The 27217-nt window shown below is 38.4% G+C and overlaps 1 protein-coding gene across 2 annotated transcripts; it reads left to right on the top strand.

The window, feature by feature from the left end:
* The first annotated feature begins 1274 nt into the window (after nucleotides 1-1274).
* NEDD1 (NEDD1 gamma-tubulin ring complex targeting factor) lies at nucleotides 1275-25678 on the top strand. Of its 2 annotated transcripts, XM_082070073.1 has the most exons (15): nucleotides 1275-1428; nucleotides 2549-2692; nucleotides 4599-4693; nucleotides 6169-6285; nucleotides 7471-7611; nucleotides 13233-13462; nucleotides 14492-14693; nucleotides 15640-15826; nucleotides 18492-18623; nucleotides 18821-18868; nucleotides 19343-19566; nucleotides 20284-20440; nucleotides 20725-20881; nucleotides 23144-23210; nucleotides 23919-25678. In XM_082070073.1, exons 2-15 carry the CDS (start codon nucleotides 2557-2559, stop codon nucleotides 24021-24023), a joined length of 1998 nt encoding a protein of 665 aa, XP_081926199.1. In that variant the 5' UTR covers nucleotides 1275-1428; nucleotides 2549-2556; the 3' UTR covers nucleotides 24024-25678. The 2 variants fall into 2 exon arrangements, with proteins under 2 accessions (XP_081926199.1, XP_081926200.1); XM_082070074.1 differs by lacking the exon at nucleotides 4599-4693 and having other exon boundaries at nucleotides 2549-2721.
* Nucleotides 25679-27217: the final 1539 nt, after the last annotated feature.

Raw genomic sequence — 27217 nt, 5'->3', positions numbered from 1 at the left:
CCTTCTATAAAATTCTTCATGACCAGAAAAACAACTATATTCTAAGTCAAGATACAGATGCAATGATTCTCTGTTACTTGATCAGTTATTGGCAGTAACATGAAGTGTGTAAGGGGGTACAAGCAGGTATGTTGTGAACATAATTAAAAATGGACTTGAGCTGACAGGTTCAGATCAGGAACTTCTCTGCCTGGAATGTATTTATTACTATTGTTATTATCTGACAACAAGATAACCCAGGGAAGAATAAATCATAGAATCATGGAATGTCCTGAGTTGGAAGGGACCTACAAGGATCATCGAGTGCAACTCCTGTCCCTGCACAGGACAACCCCACAGTTCACACCGTGTGTCTTTGGGTGTTGTCCAGTCTCTTCTTGAACACTGTCAGGCTTGGGGCCGTGACATCTCCCTGGGGAGCCTGTTCCAGTGCTCCACCGCCCTCTGGGTGAAGAACCTTTTCCTAATGTCCAACCTGAACCTCCCCTGGCACATCTTCCTGCCATTCCCTCAGGTTCTGTCGTCGGTCGCTAAAGAGAAGAGTTCGGCAGCTGCCCCTCCTCCTCCCCTTGTGAGGAAGCTGTAGACCATGATGAGGTCTCCCTTCAGTCTCCTCCAGGCTGAACAAACCAAGTGACTTTAGCCGCTCCTCATACGGCTTCCCCTCCAATAAGGACCGGGGTCGGCTTCGCCGGATGCTTTTTACTCACTACCGAAAATACGGCCCTTCCTCCAAGTTTCTAATTTAAAGCGCGGCAGATACCAAATGTAGTGCCGCTCAACACAAGCCCGCTGTGGAGAGCAGGGCCCGTTGCTCGCTGGCTGGGTCCAGCCTCCCCCAGCAGTTTCCAGAGACGGCTCCGTGCTGCTGCCGGGTCAGCGCCTCTCTTCCCCTCTGAAACGACCCCGTCTCCCCAGAGGCTCCAGCCGGGCGGCGCCTCCGCCTGGGCACGGTGACCTATCAGCCCTCCCGGCACTACAGACCCCCTCAACCACCTAGGTTCCGGCCGGGCCTCAGGCGGGCCCGCTCGGGATCCCGCCAGGGCGCGGCCTCCGCAGAGGCGCTGCCCGTTTCCCCAGCGGGCGCCCCGGGCTGTGGCCTCAGCGCCAGGCGTTGCCTCTGCCCGCACAAACGGCGACCTCCCCTTCGCCCCTTCCGGGCCACCGTAGGCGCCGGGGGCCACGGAGACGCGCGGGGGCTGTTGGGACGGGCAGTTAAGTTGGATGCGGCGCGGAAAGTCGGGCCCTGAGGGAGGGCGCGCGGGAGGGCGGCGCTCATTGGCTGGGAGTGCGGACGGACCCCGTAGAGAACCGCGCGCAGGAACGCCGGAGCCAATCGGGGCAGCCGGCGCCTGTTGCTGGGCCCGATTCCTGAGGAGGCGCCGGGACGGGAGGGGGCTGGGGTTCGGCCCGGGGCCGCCCTGCCAGGTGGGCAGCGGCGGCGGCGGGAAGATGAGCGTTCCGACGGGCCGCGGGGCGAGCGCGGAGCGCGGGGGTGGCCCGCAGCGGGGCCCCGCCCTGGCGGGAGCGGGCCCGGGGCTGGGCCGTTGCGGTGCCGCGGGGGCGCCGAGCGGTTTGTCCCGCGGCCTCCGGGGCTGGAGGCGCGGAGCGGGGAGAGGAGCCCCGTGCAAGGCGAGAGAGGGAGTGGGGGAGCAGCTCCGCGGGCTGGTGCCTCGGGCAGCGGCCGAGGAGGGCGGTTGTGGAGCTTGAGGTTCCTGAGTAGCGCTGTGCCAGCGTTCCGCAGCTCTTGACCAGCCCGGCCGTGACAATCAGTGGCCCAAACCTGTGCAGGAGTGTCCCGGAACATTTTGGCTAAAGAGTGGTCATGCTTTCAGATAGAGCAAAGGCTTCCCTCTTGAGTCCGTGCTTGTTGCTAGTTTAAAATTACGCAAAGTAAAAAGCCGAGAATAAACTTTGCAAACCTGGAATCGGTTAGGCTGGCTTTAACTCTTAACCCGGTGTCAGTCACAACAAATGTGTGGTGGCTTTTTTTTTTTTAATATATATTTTTGTAAGCTGCGTTGAAAAGTGATTCTCTCATTCGTATTCTACTGTTAAAGATTTAGTTTAAAGGATTCTTGGATGTCTCCTTTAGGGTGGTGAGATGAATGCTGAAACGAGTCCTTTAGATCCAAACTTCCAGCCTTCCCCGGCAACAGTCGGCTTGATTCTCGCTGGTGTATCTCCATCTACTGGTGGGAAACAGGTCCTTGAAATACTCCCGATATCGTTAGGCAGCTGTAAACTCTGTGGACATATAAGCATCATTTTAGTCTTTTGATTTACATGGCTTTTCCTTTGTGGAAAGGCAAGCACACATTTCCTGCAGGAATTCTAGTAATGAGAGTGTGGAGTGTCTGCTGCTTTCAGTAGTATATTCAGCCAAATGGTACCGAGTGTGTAACTCTCCAAATGAATGTCCCATTTATCAATAAAACAGTATCAAATGGATGAAATTAGTTTTGACTTGTGAAGTTGCCTGTTGTAAACTTTTACTTTTTTATATATATATATATATTTCATTTTTTTATTTATTTTTGCAAAACAGGTGCAGCCATGCAAGAAAGCATACGTTTTGCTTCATCAGGAGATGATGTTAAAATATGGGATTCCTCGTCTCTAACTGTGGTGGAGCAGTTCAGCCCACACACACCCCCACATCCAGTCAGCTCGCTATGTTGGGCCAGCAATAGTATCCTTTACAGTTTCAGCCATAGTTTTGTGGGTGTCCTGCAAAATTTTAGGTTTTGTTTTGTTTATTTTTTTAATTAAAGTGTCTGTAAATCAGGCCTGATGCGGTTTTGAATACAAGATTTTATATGCAGTTTTATATACAAGATGTGTATCTATTGTGAAGAAAATGTTGTGGTTCTCTGTGTTGAAGTGATTTACAAAATAAGCTCATGCTGCTAAATGCTTCTGAAGAAGTTACTCTTCCTTTAGGAGGCTAACACTTATTTAATGATTATGATATGCTTGAATTGCCTACCAACTGTAAAGATTACTCATTTGTTTCTTTAATAGTTGATTACAATATTCACTTTCTAGGCAATGCTTAATTTACTGCCAAGGTTTGACAAAGCAATTGCTAGTGCAATAAAATTCTGTACATAGTGTAGAGAGGAAAATGGTAATGAAGGATTTTGTTTGTTTTCCTTGAACACCTCAGTGATTCTGATAGTCTTTGGTAGTGTGCACTTACCTCTTATTCTGTAGGCACTGGTTTTCTTTGTGCTGTTTGCAGCATTTACAGAGGAAGCATAAATGTGTTGGATGTATAAGAAAATATCCATTGAATGGCGATGACTTATGCATGAAAATGGATTTGGCCTATTAAGACTTTTCACCTCTGTCTTGGAAGCCTGTTATGTGAGGTGCCAAGTGTGAGGTGAATATATGAGAAATTTCATGGAAACAGCACACTGTCAGGTGAACAGCTCTTGTGGCTGTCATGGGAAAAAGGTGACGATGTCTAATCTTGATGGAAAGAAGGACAGGATGCTGGCACATAACAACTAAGTCTTGCAAGTTCTGAATGTCCTTAAAGTCTGCAAATAAGTGGCTGTATGAGCAAAAACAATGCAATAGTGAAAGTTTTAGCTATGGAGCTTACAGAGAAATTGATGCATAGGTGTATTTTTGTATATACACATACATATTGTTTAGTAAACTTTAGATACAAATAGTCTGTCTTGTCATGTTTTCTTCTGCCTAGTCTCCTCTTCACCCCCAAAACTGAAACAATGAAGTGTCTTACTCTATATGGTTTTGAATGTTGGTTAATTTGTTAGGGGTAAAGCATTGGTTTTGGTTCTACATCATTCTGTAAGCTAAAACGGTGCCTTAAAATAATGAAAGAAATAGCCAGAACTAATCTGCCTCACAGCTCTTTGGTGTTAAATCCAGCCAAGTAACCTGTGTTCTTAAAAAGCGAATATAAAATCACAATGGGTCTGAAGGCGTACAGAACAGGGATCTAAAGGATTACCCAATTTGTTTGGTGGGGGTGCAGAGGCAGTTGCCCCGATCTGTATCTCCTTATTGAAGGGTGGTTTTTTTTACTACTTTGGGGTACTTAGTGTTATGAAACTTCCTTTTGGTGTTTTGTTTGTCTTAGTGCAGAGAGAGAGAAATTGGCAAATGTTCATTGACTCTAGAAACTGTATGGTAATGTTATTTAACATTTGTCATGAACAAAACTGTTCTTTAAATCCATAGTCTGCTCACAGCAACAGGTATTCCTTTGAACTGTAGTGATAAATGGGGCTCTTACTTGGGGGTGGTGGGGAAACGAAACTGTAGACCAGATAAGCTGCCTTAGCACTAAAGAGCTCTTAAATAATAACTGCCAGATACTTCTGCTCTTCTCTCTGAAAGAAATTGCTCTGCCTTGTGTTGGGAAGCAGGGGCTGTAGTTAATGCAAGAGCTTCGTAATAAAAGCTTAGAAAATAACCTTATGTTTCTATTTCTAGGTCCCTTCAAAGTATAAGACTTTAGACTGTTTAGCCAATCTGTCTTTTGTTCAGTAAGGGAAACTCACTGTTGCTTTTATTAATCACCAGTATAATACAATTATGGTCCGTAACTTGTGACTAAGATAGATACCTGGTCACTGCTTCTGCTGCCGGTGATAAAATAGTTGTTTCAAGCTGTAAAAGCAAACCTGTTCCACTCTTTGAAATTGCTGAAGGAGTAAGTATGAATAATGCCATTCCCTGTTTGTTTTTTTTTTTTTTTCCACTTTGCCTTGTATACGGTTTGGATCACATCTGTTTTGCATATTTTATGAACATTTGGATCAATTTAATTTTAGTATTGGTAGAGATATGACACGTATGTAAAGACACTTCCTTACCTATAGAATTAAAAACATGTAACGAGTCAGGGGAATAGTGCTTCTAAAATAGCTCTACCAGTAAGAAAATACAACTGCAGTTACACTGGCATCTGATGCTGATGGCTTCCTGCTGGGGGAATTTGCCTGCTGAGCTTCATTGTGACAGCCCAAGGCACAGTGGTGCAACCTTGATCTAATGGGTAGGTGGCAGAACAGAGCTCAGGTTTGAACTTCATTTTCCAACTTGAATTGCCAGTATTCTGCATTCCTGTGACTGTACATTGGAAAACATAAGAGTCTATATAAAGGTTGTTCTCAGAGTTCACATGCACTAGAAATTTCTGGAAATAAATAAAATAGGAGAACTTCTGTTATGTTTTTAGTGGTTGTTTTTTTTATTTTTTCCCCGTTAAATGCAAGCTATAAACCATAAACTCCTCAGAAAGCTGGACTTGGTTTTAGAAGAGTCTCTTGACATGGTTACTTGAATGACTTGTTACTATTGTAAACCATTCTAATTATTCTCCTTGGACAGGTATTGTAATGCTAATTTGGACTGGAAATTTTCTGAAGAGGTGTTCAAACTGGGCTTTTAGGTTGCTGAAGCAAATGCTCTCAAAGATGGAGTGTTTGTCCTGGAGATTTCACTAAATCTGATGTATAGCTAATGCAATGATTTCCAGTTTTACCATGTCAATAACTGGATGGACTTGTTTTTCCTTAATTCAAATCTCAGGAACTTAAAAGTGAATTTTCAACATGATAGAACTGAATAATAATTTGTCCTCGGTGTAGGACTGTCATTAAGATTGACATTTTTTTCAAAAGCTGGTACTTGAGTGATTATTTTAAAAAGAATCATTTTATCGAATTATGAGGTTTGCTGCTATAAAATTCTGTGTAATGTTTAGGGAATGTGAAGTACATGACTTAGACAACTTTTTGATTTTCCTTTAAGGAGTTTTTTCCTAAACTTAGCATATTCTTTTTAAAACTCAAAACCTGAATAGAAGCCTGTGATTACAACTTAGAGAGCTAGAATTTAAAGGGAAAATGTATATTGAAGGAAAAGGTGCTAAAAATTTTGAAATGGGAATGGGAAAGCTTGAGCATTTGAGTTTATTAATAAAAGTATTAAATATTAAAGTATATTAAACATATCTGGATTTTAAGTACCTGTTGATGGGAAATGTCTATAGTGTACCAATAGCTCTGTTGGTCAGCGGGACTGTTGATGAAGATGAAAATACACATCAATATGCTTCTAAGTAGATAGGAATAAATCCCTTAATTATCTTTAACATATGTTTGTTTTCCTCTTCTCCATCAGGCAAAACAGACGTGTGTGAGCTTGAATTCTAGTTCTTCATATATTGTGAGTGGAGGCCTTGATAACACAGTTAATATCTGGGATCTGAAATCCAGAAAGGTTTACCGTAGCATTAAGGTAAGTTTGACTCAGGAAGAACTGTAACTTTGATGACTTCCAAGTTTTGCTGCCAACTGTAAAAAAAAAACAACCAAACAAAACCCCCAAACCAAAAAAACTTTCTCTAAGTCATGTATTTGTAGGATCAAGTTCACAAATAGGAGCTAGGACAGGGATGTGTCTTGTTCAAGTTTATGTTCTCTGTGTGCTGTAGATAGCAAATTGAATTTAACAAGCATACTTGATGTCTTCAGAGTAGAATTCTAAAATAACCTATGTTTAAATTTTCAGAATAGGCATCTTATTTTGTGAATTTGTATTGATATTCTCTGATGGGGACTTTTTCCAAGGGCAGCATTGCAGATGTTTGAAATAAGAAAATGCTTTTGTATTTGTAGAATACTGCAGTAGAACTAATGTTATGCAAAACCAGAACATGGTTGTCTTCTAACTGATCCAGTGTGAATTTCCTGTTCATAACTGTTGTTATGATGCACAGAACTTAGGATTATCTAGTTTATTTCCATGATGCCTTCAGCAGATGATTTGACCTCTCTTAGTACCGCTGTTAAAGAGACTGTAGAACTTTAGCTTTGCTCTATTATTTTTTCTTGGATTTTTAAAGGCACAGTTTGAAACAAAACTACTAAGTAGCTAATACAATACTTTAAATGTATTTTTATTCTTTCCGGGCTAGACGTACGTGATTGTCTTCCCCTGTATGTTCAGTAAACATGTCATCATTACAAATGATTATACTGAAAAGCTATTTGATAAATAAATGTATTAATGCTAAAAGTGACAGAAGGGGAATTTGGCAGTAGTACATCAGATGAACAGAAAGCATATTCAAATATCACTAGTTTCTGGAAGATTTAACTTTTAAAATAACATTAGTGACACCTGTGGTACATATCTCTATGGTTATCTTATTAAAATATTGTATATAATTAGAGCATCATATTTATTAATTTATTAAAACACTCTTCTGAAAACAGACAGTGGTTAAAATATAATGGCTGATCTTCAGTATGTTCTGCTGCTGTTTTCTGAGATACTAAATAATAACTCTTAAATAATATTTTTAAATGTTACAGATGGTCAGAAAAAAAAATCAAGCCGAAGTTTTTCTCCAAAAGCACAGATTAGGAAGGAATATGGTTATGTCTTCAACCCTCTCCCTCTAACCTCTCTCCCCCACAGGATCATAAAGATGAAGTCACCTGTGTTACATATAATTGGAATGATTGCTACATTGCTTCTGGATCTTTGAGTGGTGAAATTATCCTGCACAGCATTACCACCAATTTATCAAGTACTCCCTTTGGTCACGGCAGCCGTCAGGTAGGCTTATCAGTATTAAGTTCCTTTCAGGTATGAAGCTTGAATTTACAGCCTTTAGAAACTGCAAGTATGTATCAAGAGCTTTTAAGTTTTGTTAGTCTGTTTCCTTTTATTTATCAAGAGTACACTTACAGAAAGGGACAAACAGACTATTGTGTGTATTCTAGTCTTAAATAATAAGTAACATTGAAATACAAATTTCTCAAGTACTTTTACTTCTACGCAGGTTACAGCACATTTTACTTTGTAGATGCTAATTCCTCAAGAACAAACTTCTACACATCTTAGAACTGAACAAAAACCAGTCAGCTTTGTAAACCAAAGCAGGATTTCAATGCACGACTCAGTGTATGTTGTTGCAAAGAACAAAGACCATGTAGTCTGGGCTCTGATTTACGCAAAGTAATCAGATTTACAACTGAATAGAGCCATCTGTACAATAGGGGTGAATATAAGCCTGCATTTAGAAAAAATAAATTTATTTAATCTGGAGATTAAAATTCCACAGCTGCTCAAAGAGAAAAGCAATGAGATTTTAATTACCGACTTAGGTGTTTAGGTGAGATTTTTGGATAACTAGTTTGAAGGAAAACTGGGCAAAAGACAAACACAAAGAATGTGTACTACTACTTAAGGGCTTTGGTAAGGGTTTCCACTGTCATTTATTTTTGCAGACTTGAAGGATACTGGAGAATTAGTGGATATCATTAGGGGAATTCCCTTGATGTAAAGACATCTGCAGTAGTAAATGAGCTGTGTTGTCCCATCAGAAGTTCCAGTGTACGTTCTTAGTGTGAATGTTGTCTTGGGCACAGCCAAGTGTTTGTGTTTTGGGGATTCTTTTATTTGTTTACTGAGACATTTTGTACAGAGGTAAGAGCTGCCTAGGGGTTGCAGAGACATTACTTTGGTTGTAAACCTGACCTTTAATGTCACAAGGAATCCTGAAGTTGTGACTTACTCATTTTCTGTTACTGCAACAGCTTTATTCAGTCCTAGATTGTAGATAGAGTGTGAAGTTAAATTTTTCTCCTGTCTGGCATGAACAATATAACTTGATGAAGAATCTATTACAACTTTATAGCATCACGTGAATTGTGGTACACTTTTTGTTGAAAAATCTCTATTAAATTCAAACTGTCTCTCCTCTTAGGTGCTGCAGTGCCTTTGATCCATCACCATAGTCTCATAGTGAAGCAAAATTGTACTTCATACTTGGTTTGGTCTTAGAAATCCATCTATATAGTCAGATCATTTTTCTGGTTTGATTGTTATGATCTTATGAAAAATGTGGATGCGAGGCAGGATCTACAGGGATACCCATGGCTGGATTACACAGCTGAGGTGAATATCCAGAGTGGGCACTATGTTGCCAGTTAATTGAAAGATGAATCCTCTTCTGAGGATGATTTGCATCAACCTGTTTGATATATTCAACTCTTTCCACCAAAAAGTGATTAGGAATAAGTGATGCAGTGAATAGCTATTTTGGCAGATAAAATCAAGAGGCCTGCTGCAAAACTGAGTGACCTTTAAGATGGATAAAGATATTTGAAGTGTTAAATCAAAGTAATTGTTAGAACAGAGCTACTATTCACTTTCTGAAGGGCCTTTAACATTTTCTAAACAGGGGGCAGTTATTTGATTGCAGCCTTAATTTAAATGGAGTCAAGCTATAATTGTGTAATGGGATGGCTACTTGGACGTCCCAGTTTATCAGCTTACTTTATATCCTAAAAATTATCTTTGCTCTTAGGTGCAAAAATAGCTTTATTTTTGGTCTGGGGTTTTAATTGGTACTTGTAGAGAATTGCAGGATTAATTGTGCAGTGAAGCAAATATCTGAAGATGTAATTCTGTTAAATTTAAAAAGCCTGTACTTGATTTATAGTTTAGGGGCCCAGTTTTCCAAGAGTAAGCTTGAATAGATGCACTGTGTGTTGTCCTGCTTGATCCTGGCACTGGTTGTCTGGCTTAGTAAGGGTCAACACTCCCTAGTAACTTTTTTACAACTGAGGAATGTGAGGTCAAACTAACCTTATAACATTTACCTTGTCTTTCTTTGATTCATCATGATGGAATGTAATTTCCTTGCCAGTTAATTTCTGATACTGTATAGACTTCACAAGTAGTAGAATAGCCCAAGGTCGCAGTGCTTTCTGTGACTTTAAACAATTTTCCTTTCATATGAGTATCAGCCTATATTCTATTAATTGATTTTGATTTAGAAACACCTTTGTGCTTTATTAGAGTTGAATTCTTGCACAGGGTTGTTTGCAGATCCCATAATTTGTCTTTGCTGTTGGTATTCATTTAGCCTACCCGATTCTTATCTGCTTGCTGTTGTGAGGATGAATTAAGGTTTGTTTCAAAACATAATGTTTGTTCAAGTCTTCACTGCCTAGTGCTATTTTCCTAGCAACAGGATTTAGTTTGGTTGTTTGAACAGCTGGCTGGTTTGTAAAGAAGTGTGATGAGTTCTAGTCACTCCATACAGTGAAACAGCTTTAGAAGCTGAAGACTATCGGCTATGTTTACATCCGCCTTCTCACTTATAAGGCTTGCTAAGGTGTAAAGGAGATTAAGAAACTGCTATCTTTAAGCAAGGTAATCAATGATGCTGGACTGGTTTTGGTTTGATTTTGAGCTTCTCGCTGTTTTTCTGGCAGCGAAAAACCCTGAGTGTAACAAGTCTTTCCTAGCAATGGACCAACCGTTTTCTGAAGTGCTCTGTTTCTTGTTTGCCTGCCTTACTGTGAAGCTTAAAGATGAAATGTACTTTTATTTTCCATGGAAAATCTACTCCAATTGCAGCTAAGGCAAAAAGATAGTATAGCACAGTGAACACTCCAGTGAACACTCAATAGCATGTTGTTATATTCATGGTGTTACAAAATTCATGCAGAATTTAGTCAATATTTTAAAGGTAAAGACAGAATGCTACTTCATGAAACCTATTCTCATTCTAAAATGCAGTTTCTAATTTGCTTCGATTATGGATGGGAAATGAGGAAAATATAGCTAAGTCTTCTTGTAAGTGATGTGCTTTGACCACCTGCATCTTGATGCTTTCCCATATGAAGCTTGGTTATCTGCTGGTTTTAACTGTGCTAAGCTTAAAGCTGTATTTTTTCAACCAGATGTTTCTCAGATAAAGTTTTTTGTTAGGTTGGTTGGGTTTTTCTTGTTGTTTGTGGGGTTTTTTTGTTTGTTGGTTTTTTTGGTTAGAAAACTTCAAATATAGTGACTCACTACTGGGAGGAGAAATGTTTTAGTTTTGTCTTGTCTAGCAGCCTTTCAGAAATGAGGTTCTTTCATGCCTCCAGCTGTCTGGGCAAGAATTTGAAACTCAGTCTGTCAGGGCTGCCAATATGATGCATCAGACTAAGTGCCTCTGTTCCTTGAGTCTGATGGAGCAATTGCATTATTGCCAGTGAAGTTTGTTGCTAACCTGATTCAGTGAAAGGGAGGAGTGAGTAGGAGCTTCCTCACACCTTGCACCTCCTTCATTGGCAACCTGAAATTAAACTGTGGAGTTGCTCTGAGGAAACGCTATGACTTCAATGAGAAGTGGGGAACAGAGGTAATATGGGGAAGATATTAATATGTATATTAAAAAAATGGAGAACTTGCCCTGGGCCTGTGAGATTTGAAGGAAAAATGCAAGAAAAAAATGGGAGACTTGGTAGGATAGCAAGGGAGGTTTGAGGAGAGCTAGAAGAGAGTATTCTTGGTGGGCATGAGGACAGAGGAGGAAGAAAATACAACAAGAGCAGATGCCAGGGCAGTAAGGAAGGTATTTGGAGCTGAAGAAGTGAGAGAACTGTGAGGGACACACATGTTTCTCATGTAGATCATGTGCGTAATTGAAGCTGCTATTCCTGAGTTTCTCAATATTTCTTTTTTTTTTTAATATAAATAAACAGAAAAATGCTGATAAAAATGCCTCTGTCATGCCCAGTAGAGGACCATATTGATTATTAACAGTCATCTTCTGTCATATTTGGATATGCAGTTGAGGATGTGACACTTCTTTGTGGAGCAATTAGGCGTCCAGCAAGACATGCAATACAGGGGCTAGAAATTATCTTGGAAGCATACGAACCAACAAATATCTCCATTACTGTGAAGTTAAAGAGAGAAAAAGGACAAAGTCCAGTACAGTGCTTTGTGATGTGGATTATACTAGAATAATAGAAGAGCTTTTTGAGAGCATTTTCAGACAAATGTAATGGCTTTCATCTGTCTGGACTTGAGTAAAGCACTTGATTCAGTGCCTTGTGAGAAAATGTTAGAGAGGATGGAGCTTTAGAAAGGACTTGAGGATGGGTAAGAAACTAGCTGTAAGAAAGAAGACAGTAGGTAATAACAAAATAACAATATTTGTTTGGTTTATTGATATATAATCTTAATATTTTCAGTAATGGTTATGATGTGAGGAAGTTGGAAGGTATTGCCCGAATGAGAGAGGATTTTGACAGTATTTAAAAATGATTGAAATAATAGACATGAGAACAACTGTGGCAGTATAGAAATGAAGCTACCAGACTCAGGTTACAACTGAGGCTTTTCGTATCAGGCTAGGATTTGAAAATTCTGAAGGGAAAGAAGAACTTGGGTGCCTTGATCATAAAATGGCAATGAGCAACCAAAACAGATTGGATCACAAAAAGGAAATTGCAGTGTGGGATGTGTCAGGACAAGTATTTACAGTACAAAACGGAGGAAGTGTTACAGCCTTTGTTAAAGGTAGTAGCAAAATGTTTTGAGGATCCTGTAGGATTTTAGTTGTCCATATTCAAGAAAGATTCAAACTGAGAGTGTTGCAAAGAGATTGTGATGGTAACAAAAACAGTCTTTGGAGACGGAGTCTCACTTACTGTTTATATCGAAATAAAGGCTGAAAGAAGGTGTGGTGGCTGCTTTATAATCGGAAAGATCCTTTGAAACAATATGGTGGAAACAAAATACTTAGCTGCTTCTGAAAGGTAATTTAAGTTCCTGTATTACATGGTTCTGTGGTAGCAGGGCTGTGTGTATTAAACCGGGCATGTTATGCTCTTCTGTGGTCCTGGTTTACAGGGTGAAGTCTGTTCTTCTGCAGGACCTACATAATTGCATAACTCTGTAGTCTGTGTCTTATCAAATTGGCTTATGTCCAAGTACTTGAAATCAGTGGAGGGGATTTAAGTTTAACACTCTTGGCAGGAGACCAATTGGTGAAATAATGTAGCTTTCTACTCATTTAATTTCAGATGTAGTGGTTGGTGGTTTTTTTTCTGTGTTGGTTTGTGATTTTTATTTTTTTTTGGTAATGTGTATGATGGCATGATATGCTGAAAAATCAATAAACTTTTCCAGAAGTTTTGTTGGCTTGTTTTCCCAATCTCCCCTTGTTCTTCATTTTGCTGATCAGCTCACATGCAAAAATGACATTGTAATGCCAAATGAACATTTTAATATTGTTACTATTACTGTTGTTTTTCAGAGTGGCCAGCTTTTGTGAACTACTTTAACTTAATGTAAGAAGTGTATTCCTAATGTGTTTGCATGTTTATAAAATAATTTAATGTGGTGTTTAATAGTGGTATTATGGTTCATTTTTTATGTCTGTTTTACAGCCTATTCGACACTTGAAATATTCATCCTTTAAGAAATCCTTGCTGGGCAGTGTTTCTGACAGTGGCAATGTAACTCTGTGGGATGTAAATAGCCAGAACCCGTATCATAATTTTGAAAACACTCATAAAGCACCAGCTTCAGAAATCTGCTTTTCTCCAGTCAATAAGCTGCTGCTTGTAACTGTAGGTTTGGATAAAAGAATTATTCTCTATGACACTTCAAGTAAAAAGTGAGTATATTAAAGACCTTGATTTTTATAGGATCTTTATTTGGTTTTTATAAACTGAAAAAGCATGTCGAATGGTAAGATGAAATACTTAATTCAGACCACATCAGAGCAGTTGAAGCGGTTGGTGTATCACTGCTGGATAACCTGCTCCATAGTCCTTTTTGCTTTTTTATTTAAAACAAAACAAACAAAAGCCCCAAGCAAACAACCAGAAAAACCCAGGGCAGGCAGGAACTGACTGAGGTGCTACAGACAAGTAACCCCTCCTAAGTGCTTGTATATGGGCTTTGCTTGTTGATACAGAGCAAGTAGCTCCATGAGGACCTGTAGCCACCTGAGCTTTGGCTTGGCTGCTTTTCTAGTTCAGGGTACAAGATGTAACTGTGGTAACATGCACAGAGCTGCTGAGATAGAGAGCCTTAAATGTGGGAGGGTATTGGCTGAAAAGGCAGGGATGACGGGCCTGTGTAGTAGGAGGGTAGGATGGCAAGTGGTTTCATAGAATTTTGGTTCTAGCGTGGGTGGTACTTTCACTGCAGCTGAATAAAAGCAGGAGTCTGGTTTGGAGGGTGTGCAGTAGAATGCAAGCTAAGACCTGAAGTTCTTCCTAGAGGTGGGGGATGGCTAGACTTGATGGGCTTGGGAAGCTAGAAGATGTAGGTGGTATGATTGTTGCTGGAAATTACGATAACAGTAAATAATTTACGTGTCACAACTGCTGTTATGAAGACATTTTGATCCTCTCCTGGTGAAATATTTTGGAGCATACGCAGTATTTAATTTGTTAAGCATAAGCACTTAATCCACTGTTTTCTAAGATATTTCACTAACCTAATCCACTGTTCTCTAATGTAATTAACTGAATTTACCTGGCACCAGAGAAGTGGAACTACAGACCTGTAGTTGAATTATGAAAGGTTTTATGTATATATATATTTATATATACTTTTTTTTTAGGTACTCTGTTCTGAATAGTCTAACTTTTGAACTCTAAAAGCTTCTTTATCCTGTCCTTTCTCCTGTTTGAAGATTACTGACAACAATAGTAGCTGATTTTCCTCTGACAACAGTAGACTTCATGCCTGATGGTACTACTTTGGCTATAGGATGTTCCCGGGGAAAAATCTGCCAGTATGACTTAAGACAATTGACATCACCAGTGAAAAGAGTTATTGCTCACAAAGGTTGTGTGAAATGCATACGTCTTCAGTTCAGTAGCACTTTTTCCAAGGTAAAAAAACTTTCATTTTAATTGCTCGATATGCAGGTTAGTGAAATCAAAGCAGAAGTTTAAGTTCTAAAAAAAGAGTTAGCATTCGATTTCTAAACATTGTAGATGCCAACAGAAGTGGTTCATACCAACACAGAAATTATAAACTGCTCAGTCTTAAGTGCTATTTTGGGGGGTTTTAATGTGGAATTCCCACCACCTCTAGCCTCACTGTAGAAGTGAATAAAACTTTAGTCTTAAATTTCCTGGTGTGAATATGCTGCCATTGCAGCTCAGTTTGTGGCAGCTTAGATTCATTTGCAGGCTGTAGCTGAAGGGTCTGTCATGGCCCGTCCACTTAAGGGGAAGAGACATAGCTGCCTGTCTTGAGGTGTTTTTCATGGTCTTATATATGGTCTTTTGCAGACATATATAAACAGTGTAGAAGTTGATTAAATAATAGAGGAGTCTTACGAGGTTCTTCCAAGACTTAATTAAGCTCTACTCTGTCCAGCAAATTCACGCATCAATTCAGTGGAGATGGAAGGAACCTTTGAAGTGGATTCTTTAATGCTCTGAGACTTTCCTCTTCTTCCAGCACACTTGCTGCTATAATTGACTATTCCTTTACTATTTGGAGGCCCTAACAATGCAATCTCTTCTTTTTCCTGTGCCTAGGATAAAAATTATTAATAGCTCACGCCAGGTCACTTCTTTGTTACTTTAAATTCTGTTGCTGTTCTTTTGCAGGTCCACACAGTATTCATGTAATAATACAGGTGTTTCACATGTTCTTTGAAGTTAAGGGGTTTTTTTTTGTATTTGTAAAGGCATATCTCCTAGGCAACCTTTGCAACTTGAACTGAAATTTTTTAGTATTTTGAAACAGAAAGAATATTGACATATATTTTTACTTTTAGCTGAAGCAATAATAACTTCTCTTAATTTGTTCTACTTTTTTCTTCAGTCTAACCTTACAGGTTCTTCAAATAAACCTGTATCCAAAAAAGCAGAAGTCAAAGCTGGTAGTAATCCTGGAGGAATTCAAAATATTGGCATAAAAAATGTTGCCTCTCAAGCATCAGCAACAGTTTCATCTCATCTGACATTGCCAAGTGAGAATAAGGGAGGAGAGGTTCTTCAAGAGAAAACAGGTATTGTCATCTTCATAGAATCATAGAATCATTTTGGTTGGAAGAGACCTTTAAGATCATTGAGTACAACCACTAACCCAGCACTGCCAAGTCTACTGTGTTCCTAAGAACCTCATCTGTGTGTCTTTTGAGCACCTCCAGGAATGGTCTTTTGTGTTTTGACATGTAGATTATCCTTATATACGTGGTGTGTTTTCTGACACAATGTCTGTATGGAATGTAGAGCTAATGGTTTGTAATTCTATTAATAGACAGGAGTAACAGACCTATTCTAAAAAACCAACCAAAGAACAACAAGAAAACATTACCAGCCAAACCAACCACAGGGAAAAAAAAAAACCCTAGGCCAAAAACCCAAGTGAGAACTGAATTTTTTTTTGTATGAGGCACGATTCCAATATCACGTGATAGGAAAGATGTTAAATATAGTTGCAAGTATGATTAGTTGTATAACTGTACTTGCTATTTATGCTTCTGAAATTAACAAGTTCTTTATAAGAATTCTCAGCATTATTCTAAAAATTCTGACAGTGTGTGAAATGTATTCGTAAAATTTTATTTAATTGAAGAGTTCTCAAAATATGGTCAAATAGCTAACACTGGTTTGGTTCTTGAAAAAAATCCTCAGTTCATTTTAAAGTAACAGCACTTTTTCCATCCCTTTTTAAATAAGGAGAAATACATTTAGCAACAGTAATTAGGCAATAGCCACTGCAGTCTTTAGGGATGTGTATTAATGACCTCCCTTGGGTATGCAGTGAAGTATGAGGTGAAGTAGAATGCTTCCTATATATGCAAGAAGTATCGCTAATCAACATTACTGAATGGTGTGGAAAATTTTATTTTAGTTAAAAATATATGATTTATTATCTTTATTTGATGATGTAGTGGCTGTTACTCCTTAAATAGGTCTGTTCATAATAAAAAAATGTTTTAAGAAAATAAAAGTTTACCAAGTAAAATAAATATTTTTCATTAAACTGAATGTTCACTTTAGAGGTAAAGACCTCTGAATGCTTCAGAAGGTCTTTAACTTAAAAATGAGAATGGCTGAGAGACCACACACTGCATTTGTTCTGGGGAAGCTCTTCTAGACCCTGAATATGGCCTTTAACTTTGGAGAAATAGGGACATTTAGTAAAGTGGTCTGATGGCGTATGTAAAACAAAAAATCCCCCACCTGTTCATATGGCTTATAAACGGCCTGTGGGTTTTTCTCACAGATATTTTAAAGTACAAAAGTGTAAACGAATCCAGAAAGTGATGAGAAGTTTGGATGCACTTTGATCTGGCTTCCCATAAACTTCTATTTAATATTTGTCTTCTGGTTTAGGTACTTTCTACATTTAGATTACTGGGAATTGGTAAAAATGTACAAGACACTTTGCCCTATTTTTTATTATGCTTTTTCCGTGCAGATCCTCTGTAGATTCTGGCACAGGTTGGTACTGCGATTCTAGTTTGACTCAGTGTGCCAAGTATTTACTTAACTAGCAAGTGCAATCCTATGTGTGTGTCACAACTGATATCTTAAGGAGTGGAAAACGTGATATATTAATACATTTAGAAATGAAATCTGAAACCTGACTCAAATTCCATTTTATGTAAATACTTAGACATCAGTAATTGTGGTCATCTACCCAGTCACATTTGCATCACTTGAACAAGTAATCCCACATTGAGAAGTAGTTACAGGTTTTATGAATGATGGTTTGTTTCTTTTTTTTTAAATAAAGCTATTGTATGTATAGGAGATTTATGTATTGCATGACACTAATGTACTTTGCATAGATCTTAACTCACACAAGCAAAATTTAGGCACTTTTAGGAGATCAGTGAGGACACAGTAGCGCCTTCCTTACAGACCTGATCTGGTTTTCAAACATAGTAAATTGTGGAAGTTATTTAGATGGTTATCTTAGCAGTTCAGTTCATTTCTGCATGGATTCCTCATCTAAAACTGTGCTTTGAATAATTACTGGGGTTTTTTTTTGGACTCAAGATACGCTTCCATTCTGCAGACAACTGTCCCTGCTACCATGCATACAAAAGATAGCTTTTATCTCCTGGATTGGGCCAGGGATGGGGCTTGAGGGTGGAGTGTGGAAAGGTCAAGAACAAGTTTCTTTTGTCTGTAACTGTAACTGACTTCCTAATATTAGAAACAAGTAGAGACTATCCTAACATCAGGTAAGCTTTAGAATAGGTCTTTCGTATAAATACCCTTAAAATGCCTAATGGCTAGAGCAAAGCAGATTTCTTTTCTTGCAGAATAAATGTAAATTTTGATCATCTGAATGTGGTCACCTTCTTAGCAGAAGATGCATTCAGTAGTCTTCATTTCACCTGATACATCATAAATTTGCTGCATCCCTCATGTAGATTTTTCTGAAAACGGGTGCATTCTCTGGTTTAACAACTTTCTCTTTTAAAAAGAGGAGAGGAATTCAACTATATCTTATTTTTCTTAATAGGTAACTTAGCTTTTAGTTATTCACCTGTGATTACAACCCAAATGGGGATGTTAACGTTGACCCTCTAACTGGAATCTGTAGAAGATTCTAGAGTGCTTACTGGGCATTATGCTTGCTGTGATATTGTTTAGGGATGATATGTTATTTTTGGAAAACATAAAATACTAACGAAATGTTGTTGCCCTTTTAAGGCTTTCCTCATAGTTGCAGCTTGGATGTGATTCCATCTAAAGAAACAGATCATGGGAAAAGTGCCGCTTTAAATAATGTTGATGATTTGGGTCGGAGTAGTTTTGGAGATGTGTTTTCTCCAGTCAGAGACGGTAAGTTTCTAATACTGAAATTTGTGAAGCATCATTCATGTGAATATAGCATGGTGTGTTTTGATATCTGTGTGTTACCTACTGCCGCACCAACTTATATTGTAACTTGGTTTTGATTATTAACTTGATGCAATGATACAAATATCAACGTAGGTTTCATTTAATAAACACTTTGTTTGTGTTCTGGTATTTTGTAGATATTATCGCAAGTAAAGCGAATGAAGATCCTCAAGGAAAAGGAGATGGTAAACATAATTTCAGTATATTTTTCTTTGTCAGTGGTAGGCCTTTGGAGGCCTGCCTAGTTCTTGCACACTAATTTTGTCATGCCACTGAAAATAAACAAACTATGGAAGTAGGCACTGAAACAAACTCTTCTAGAAATTGTCTAACATGTTGAGGAGCTACGACACAACATGGTAAAAGGAAATAAAGAATATGGTCCTAAAGTGATTTTGCTTTTTCCTTTGTGCAATTTATAGGGATCTGTAGAGGCTTTTTGTGCTTTATTACTTTCATAAGGACAGTGACAGCATAAATTTGATTTAAGGATTTGTTTTTTGTGGGGTGCATTTTTGGTTTTTGTTTATTTGGTTTTGTTTGCTTGGCTTATTTTGTTCATTTGTGGGGCTGTGCAGGCATTTTAATTGTGGGTTTGATTTGGGGTGTGTGTGTTTGTTGTTTGACCTGTGTGTTTCACCCTTCACTTTTCACTTTAGCTCTAGATTTTCAGTCCTACCTTCTGGGTTTGGATTTTCTCCCGCAGTTCACCACTGCCTTACCAGTAAAAAGGAACCCTGTGGGCAGTAGTGCACAGGGGATACGGTCCAGCCCATTACATGCACTTGTGGGGTCTCCAGTTAAAGAAGAGGAAGGACATCTAGAGACTGACACTAAGAAAATAAATCTTGGAAAGCAAGAATCTAAAGAAGTCTTAAAGCAGGTATGCTGTACTAATTCTTGTTATGAGACATTGTTTTAGAAGCTTGACAGTATACTGCTACTTGAAGGAAAAATCCTTAGTAGTGTCCCATCTAATCTTATTTTGCAACTCTGTCCACACTATTGACACAAGCCTGTATAGTGTTGTGCAGTTTTAAGTGTGTCGGCCTTCAGCAATGCAAGATAAATGTATGTTTCTCTTAAATAAGCTCAGGTTACAAAAGTTTGCATGAAACAAAACTGGGCTGGCCTAAGAAATATTTTGATTTTTCTAGAAAATCAAGAGTGATCATCATTTGGTTGCACCAGCATGATTGATGGTCATATACTAGGTCAATTCCACCCTCTTCTTTCCCTGTTCTCCATCACCCTCTTCTTCCTTCTTTAGTTATCTCTGCAGAGACCCTTGCTGCCTTTATTGCTTTTGAGAAGTTCAGGTTTGCTAGGAATGATGTTTATAACTTTGTCACATAATGTTTGATGTGAGGCCTCTGGGTGTTTCACTCTTTTCTGTGTGTGCACACTTGAGGCAATTTTGAATATTTTAGCAATCCATTTTTAAGATGTTTTGCTAGAAAATGAAAAACATATATTTGTCAGCAGATTCCTAAAAGCAAACGTGACTGAAGGTGTGTTCCTGAAAACTTAGTCTTCAGGCACAATTAGATAATTATAATGAGTTCATAGTATTTTTTTTAATTATTATTTTTATTCTCAGCTTTCAAAATCAAGCTCATCAAGTGCAGAATCTGTTACTTTAAGTCCTCCACCATCATCCACTGCTGTAAAGGCTCCTGATACAAATGAGAGACTAGTGAAGAATATTCAGGCCCATCCTGCATATGATCTACCAGTAAATGGTACTACCTCAACAAGTAAGTTTATCGTTTTGGCTCAGTCTTAGGCGTGGTTGATTGTGAGCTGATGTGAAACCTGATTAAATGGCCTTAGCACTAAAATAGAACATCTGATCTTGATTCTTCTGTAAATCCAGTTAGTTCTCCCAGAACCTCTCTAGTTGCCCCTGAAAAGAGTCATTCTAAGTCTAATTTATATTTTTTACTGAGTAATATTTGAGGTAAAATATTGACAAGCCTCAAGACAAAAAATCCTTCCTATTACACTGACTCTTTTTGAAAATCTTTATTTAATTACTAAGGTCCAAAGATAACATCACCTGTCACTGCTGGAGTTGCAAGTTCACTGTCAGAAAAAATAGTAGAAACCATTGGGAGCAGCAGACCAAATGCACCTCTGACATCAATCCAAATAAACTTCATTCAGAATATGATACAAGAAACAATGGATGACTTCAGGTACTGGTGTTCCTGCAGAACATTTTTCTTTTCAATGACATGTTTTCTTAGTAAGATGTTTTGGCATCTACTTTAACAAATTTCTACTTGTACTAGAAAATGATGCCATTAATAGCCTTAATCTTGGAAATCTAGGTATGGTACTTTGTTTTTAGTAGCTCTGATGACTAATTAGACTGTCTCTGATGGCTGTTAATGCATGGCTTTGCTAACATTTTCAGAATGAGTGTTTGAATACTTCTCAGCTGGTCAATTTATCTGCATAACAAGGTCCTTACTGCTTTTGTGAAGCCTTGTGCTGATTTCTTCCCCGCCCCTGCCCTGCTCATCCCCTGTCCCAGGATGTCTAGACAGTTGACTTGTATTGGCTTTGATTGTTGTTAGCTTGGCATGTATGAGGTAGAATACTGTGTGTATTTTTACTGCTGAAGCTTTACATGAAAATAATGTCTGGTGTAAATGATGATTGGTGTGGGATTACTTTGTGTTTGTGGATATCTAACTAAAGTTCCACTTGTCAGGGAAGTAGTAAGTCAAATTAACATGGATTCAGAGTGGAGTTTGAAGGAGGTGGAGCAGTGGAGAGAATTCTATGTAGGGGATTGCTTTCCAACCCATGTTTAAGATGAAATAGGTTGGCTGAGATGGTGGAGGAGGAAAGGATTGCTAGACAGGGGAAATATTGCTGTCTTGATGACAAAAAGCAATGCCAAACTAGCTTAGTAGATACCTGTGCTGCAGCTGTTCTGGATCTGTCAACAGAAAAAACAGAAAAAGTCCTTAAATAAAAACATAGTATAGTAAAACTCCCCTGGGATTTTTTGGGGAATAATCACACATCGGATTAAGAACCGTAACTTTCGCAAGACTTAAAATGCAGTCTACGGATCACAGATGCTTTTCTTTCGAGTCTGTGTTCAGGCATCCCAGTGTTGGAAGGTATGCCTGTCAGTCTTGTGCTTCCAGTATCTGAGATCTGGAGCCTCAGAGATGTCGTTTCCCCTCTGACCAACACTTCTGGAGTGGCTGGAAGGCCCTGCTGGCCCCTTTCCCAGTTGTAAATCATGGATACATTCAAATTGAATGTAAGAGATTTATTGTATTGAGGTCAGTAAGAGGGAAAGGAGACATTGCAAGCTTCTCATTGATAGGAATATCTTTTACCCTCTGGAATCTGAGGAACGGAATTTTATCACACTTGCCTGAAACTCATTCGTCTTCAGGTAATGGGGTAAAAACCAAGAAGCTTAGAAAAGGACCGGGAGGAATAAATAACTCATTTGGTTCCAAAAAGCTGCTTGTTCCTTGAGTTTTCTGTGTTTGGGAGGTGACCAACATCTTTGGTTTCTAAGATGCCAGCTGCATCTGTACACGATACACCCAAAGGAGATTGTTTGCCTCCCATAGGAGTTCTGAAGCACAATAACCTGTAGAAATAGAAAGTGAAGAGTATATTCTCTTTGGGTTTGCTATATGTTTTATGAAAGGAGAATGAAACAAGGTCTTTGTGTGTGTCTACATAAGAAATATACCCTTCGCACAGTATTTGGTCTCAGGCAACTGCACTGCGATGTGCTGGTCAGGAAGAGCGTATGAGCTCACCTGCTTTTTTTTTGTGAGCTGTTCTCCTTGTTCTTCCTCAGCATCTGGAACACTTGTATTAGTGTAGCGTTCAGAGGGTATTTCCAAGCTTGGTTCTTATAGCATGGAAGAGTTGTCCATGAATTGACAAATTCATTAGTTCCTGAACAACACTTCTTATGTAGACTGACCTGGAGCATTCTGTGTGTTGGAGGATGATGTATCATTTGTCACAGTTGATGTTTTGGGCCATCTTAAAAAAAAGAGTGCTGAAAGTGATGTACTGAAAAGCTGTATTTTTAGTTGCAGGTAAATATATTTCTCTGTGATACTTGTGATCAAGGGATTGAAAATCAGCTTTGAATGGTAAAAATGTGAGACGTTTAGAGCTTGCAAGAAAAAAAAAAAAATCTCTGTCACCACATATTTATGTATTTCCAAACAAAAAAATCCTGTCTTTCTGTACACTGGAAAATGGTCATTATGGAAGTCAATGTTGTAACAAAGTATTCCAGAAAAAAAGCAGTAGAGGAGTACATTTCGTGGCTTAAAAGTTTTTAGACTCATGTTTCACAGTGTCGTGAAGGTGAGGAAGTGTGGAGTTCTGTGTGCTGAGGACTGGAAAGAATTAGTGTTTCCTGACTAAAACTAAGTATTGTCCTTTTGAAATTCTTCCCCCAGAGAAGCGTGTCATCGAGATATTGTGAATTTGCAAGTGGAGATGATCAAGCAGTTCCATATGCAGATGGTATGTACAAAGAGCATGGGGAGAAAGAAATTCAGTTTTTATTTTTATTAATACCAAGGCATGTCCAACATCTTTTCTCAAAACTGAAATCAATTTTGCTTATTAAGAGCAATAAAGGGAGGACTGGATGGGAAGGAGGGGGGGAACTATGAACTGGAATCCGTTAAACTGGTTTATGTTTGCTAAATAAAGGGAAGATATGCATTGGGTAGGTCTCCTGAATTCCATATTTCAGGAGTTATGAAAAGACAAAAGGGAAACAAATGCAACTGTCCTTTGGAAAGGACCAAGAGCTGGGGTAAGGAGGAGATAGGTGGAATTCAAATAGAAAGCTTCACTTACAGGTAGCGCATGCATACAGAACCGTATTCGGTGTTCTTTAACCTCACCTTTTTATGAATCTTTGTTCTTTTGATCTACATTAAAAAGACCTTGTCTCGATACTGAACATTTTAACGGAACCTGCATTAGTAGATTCTAATCCCGAAGAAGTGCAAAATATCCTTTGATAAAATATTCACTAATGTATTAATGATCAAAATACTGTATGTCAGGATAAAAAAAGAAGTCTCACTTTTCTTTTGAAAAGTTTTTAAAAACAGTATTATCTGGGTTATTTAATTTTCAAAAGGGATATGAAAATGGGTAGTCTAAAACTGGAATAATTAACTTCATAGACGCTGATTTGGCTTCTTTTCTTTTCTCTAGAATGAAATGCACGCTTTACTTGAAAGATATTCTGTAAATGAAAGCTTAGTAGCTGAAATAGAGAGACTACGAGAGGAAAACAAAAGACTGAGGACTCACTTCTGAGAGATTTACACTGCTAATTTTATTAGCATGAACTCACTACAGGCTTATGACAGATCATCCATCATTACTGAAGTATTGTACGAAGAACTGCTATCATTTTGAACATTAATATTTTATTCTGTATTAATGGTCTAAGATACTATAGATAATTATAAAATTTGTAGCAGATAAACACTGTGTAAAGAATGTTTGCCTAGTCCTGCTAACCACCTTGAAATACATCCTTCTAACAGAAAAACGAAAAGGATAAGTACATTATCAGAGTTTTAGCAATATGTGAAGTGCCTTTTTGTAAACAAAATCAAACCAGGACAGATGCCTTTTCTGTAAGAATTTTTTGATATAACTACTTTTCTATCTACTGCGGTCAGAAACAATCATTGTGTCTTGCCTTTCTGGTATTTTTCTTGGAGAAAAAGGGGAGAAAAAGCTCATCTACATGATGTGGAGCCTTGTTTATAAGGAGCTGAAAAGTACAGTATTCACTTTATTCAGTTGGCAACTCTTCTATTCTGAGTAAAACTAGAGCTTGAAAATACTCCCAAATTCAGTGCCGTGATATTTCTTATTATATTTGTAAGTCTGAAATTTGTGCTTGTCTGCTGTGAACTTTGATGTTGCAAATGCTACTTCAACTGCACAATGAGATTTTTGTTACAACTTTAGCTATGAAACTAGAGCTCTTTTTATTTACATTTATTTGAATATTGTCACAGCTTGTCCAATTTGAATGCAACTTTAGACTTTATATCCAGCCATGAATAATGTAGCACTGTGTAAATGCGGTCTTTCAGTCCTTATCTCGAGCATTTTTTGCCCCCTCTCCCCCTCCTTTTCATTTGTAGTGGACAACACTTAATATTGAGCAGTTGTATTGGTTTGAATCTTTTTGGATTAGTATCATTGCGGCCTTTTTGAGATAGCTGCACACCAAATGTAACTAGTGTCTTAGTTGTATGATCAACATAAACATGAAAGAGAAATCATTACTTCAGTAGCATAACGATGTCATACTAGTGTGTAAACATTTCTGAAACAAAGCTCAATATGAAGTCCTGACTCTGCTGAAGTTCACGGGAGGTTTGGCTTGGCCTTTATTTGTGCCAAGAGATTAAATTAAAATGTCAACTTGAATTTAAAAATCAAATTAAAATTTTAAATTAAATTAAAAATTTCACTGGAAGACTTCTACAAGTGCTTCTTGCTATTTAAATTGTTCTGGAGGCTTCTTAATTTTCTCATTTGGTTGTTTCTTTTCACACAATCAAAACTCACAATCAAACAAGGCAAGTCTGACAACATGGTGAGTTAACTAGTTACAACATCTAGTGTTAAATCCATGATGGCACTCTTCTACTATACAAGAAAACTTTACTATGTAGTATAACTTATTTTTATATGTTGTAAAACTTAAAAAACCCTATATCTATACCTTTTCTCTAACTTTTTTAAAAAAAGAGACTATTCCTTTTTTTCACATCAGTTAACGGCAAATACAATCTTGTAGCAAAATGTGGGTGTTCAAGTAGCCTTTAATATTAGGGACAGGATTTCAAATGTCTGCAGTTCTGCTGCTTTTATAAGTTTTTAAAAATACTTCTGTATCACATATAACTTCATGGTGAGACAGAGGAAAGTATATTAATTTTTTTTTTTTTTTTTTTACTAACTTAACACACAATGTAGAGATTTTTTTTTAAACGTTCATAGGATGTGTATGCTCAACACATTGGACACACAGTTTATGGAGACAATAGTAGTTGAAGGTAGCAAAAATATCTTGCCATTCTTCTACATGCTTTGCAGTGTTAATGAAGTAACCTTGCGTATTTGCATCTTCTTTGTTTGTTCCCTAAGTGCTCTTGCTGTTATACCCAGATGACAGCAGGGAGTCAGACAGGTATCTTGGGTATTTGGCTTGTAGATAATTTGTTTTCTTGACTCAGAACTGTATAATGTTTTTCTTAATTCCCAAATGGGGGTGATAATAGCAAGAGTGATTAAAAGGAGACATTTTGGCCTTTATTTTTAAGATTTTTACGGCTTTTTTCCATGTCTCAGGATTACTGTAGCGCAAGTGGCTACACATGCTGTGTGGAGATCCAATATGCCTATAGTGGCATGGTTTGCCTTGTACACAAATCTGATTTGTATGTTAAAATAAAGCTTGGTTTAACCTTTTTGAGGAAAAAAAAATGCTGTGGTGACCTGCTTATTAAAGAAATTATATTGTAATTGTCCTATTTTAGCAGGCAAGAGCCTGAGCCAAAGAATAGGTAGAGGTCTATCTAAAATTCTGTAGTAATTTCTCTTCTTCTGTGGCTTCATGTGGACCATCATATCATTTTCATGGAAATGTTCACATTACCCCAAACTTTTGGAGTAAAGAACAGCTGTACAGTTCCTCCTTCCAACTTGGAGACTGTTACAGCCATGACAGAGAGATTATGTTCATAGCTAAAAATGTCCAAGCAGATGTTTTGGGTGGGGGCAATAATCCTGTCACCCAAGCTCCTGGTGAGCTGGAGATCCTGCATCTTCCTAATACTTAACTTATGGATACTTCTTCTTCTAATTCCTTTGTCTCTCATGTACATAATCAGAATTTCTGTGAGAGGGTGAATTTGGAAGTTGCTCACTGCCCCTTCTGCACAAGGAACAGGACATATGAAAAGGAAGAAAATGCTTTGCAGACAGCATTGCCAAACTCCAGAGCTCCTTGCTAGCACATACCTTGGGTACTAAAACTCAAGATGAAAAACTGTTGCAAATTAATTGGATATAATGATAGATCTGATACCGCTGGATGCTTAAGACTGACAGGTGACATGCTATGTGCTTGCCCACCAGTGTACATGTCTGTCATCATTGCTGGTGCATGTCAGAAGCTGCACCTCCTGGTCTGGCTCAGTCTGGCTGTTTTCATGTTACTGCTTGCAGTACATCTGTGGGATGATGATTAACAAATTATCCAAAAACAAACTCTGGAAAGACTCTCATAGTCTTCCCTAAGCATTCTCCACGAGCCACTGGCAAAGGTAAGTTATGAGGCTAGAGGGATGAGAAGAAAAAAACTCTGAAGTGTTTTTAAGATAAGCTGGGAAATTAACTGAGTCTGGATGTGTCTCTGTAGACAAGGAAGTACAGGCAGCACTTTTGTTCTGACATTTCATGTTTTCCTACTTGTCTCTGGC

The sequence above is a fragment of the Streptopelia decaocto genome (genome assembly GCF_964273445.1).
Source record: "Streptopelia decaocto genome assembly, chromosome: 1".
Taxonomy (NCBI): domain Eukaryota; kingdom Metazoa; phylum Chordata; class Aves; order Columbiformes; family Columbidae; genus Streptopelia; species Streptopelia decaocto.
Note: the sequence above shows the minus strand (reverse complement) of the source record. Positions and strands in the feature narration are given on the sequence as shown.

Bases quoted from the DNA above. Each gene is read 5' to 3' on its own strand.
- NEDD1 (XM_082070073.1), top strand. From the start codon at position 2,557: ATGCAAGAAAGCATACGTTTTGCTTCATCAGGAGATGATGTTAAAATA. The intron at 4,694-6,168 runs GTAAGTATGAAT...CTTCTCCATCAG, and splicing joins TCTTTGAAATTGCTGAAGGA to GCAAAACAGACGTGTGTGAG. The intron at 6,286-7,470 runs GTAAGTTTGACT...TCTCCCCCACAG, and splicing joins AGGTTTACCGTAGCATTAAG to GATCATAAAGATGAAGTCAC.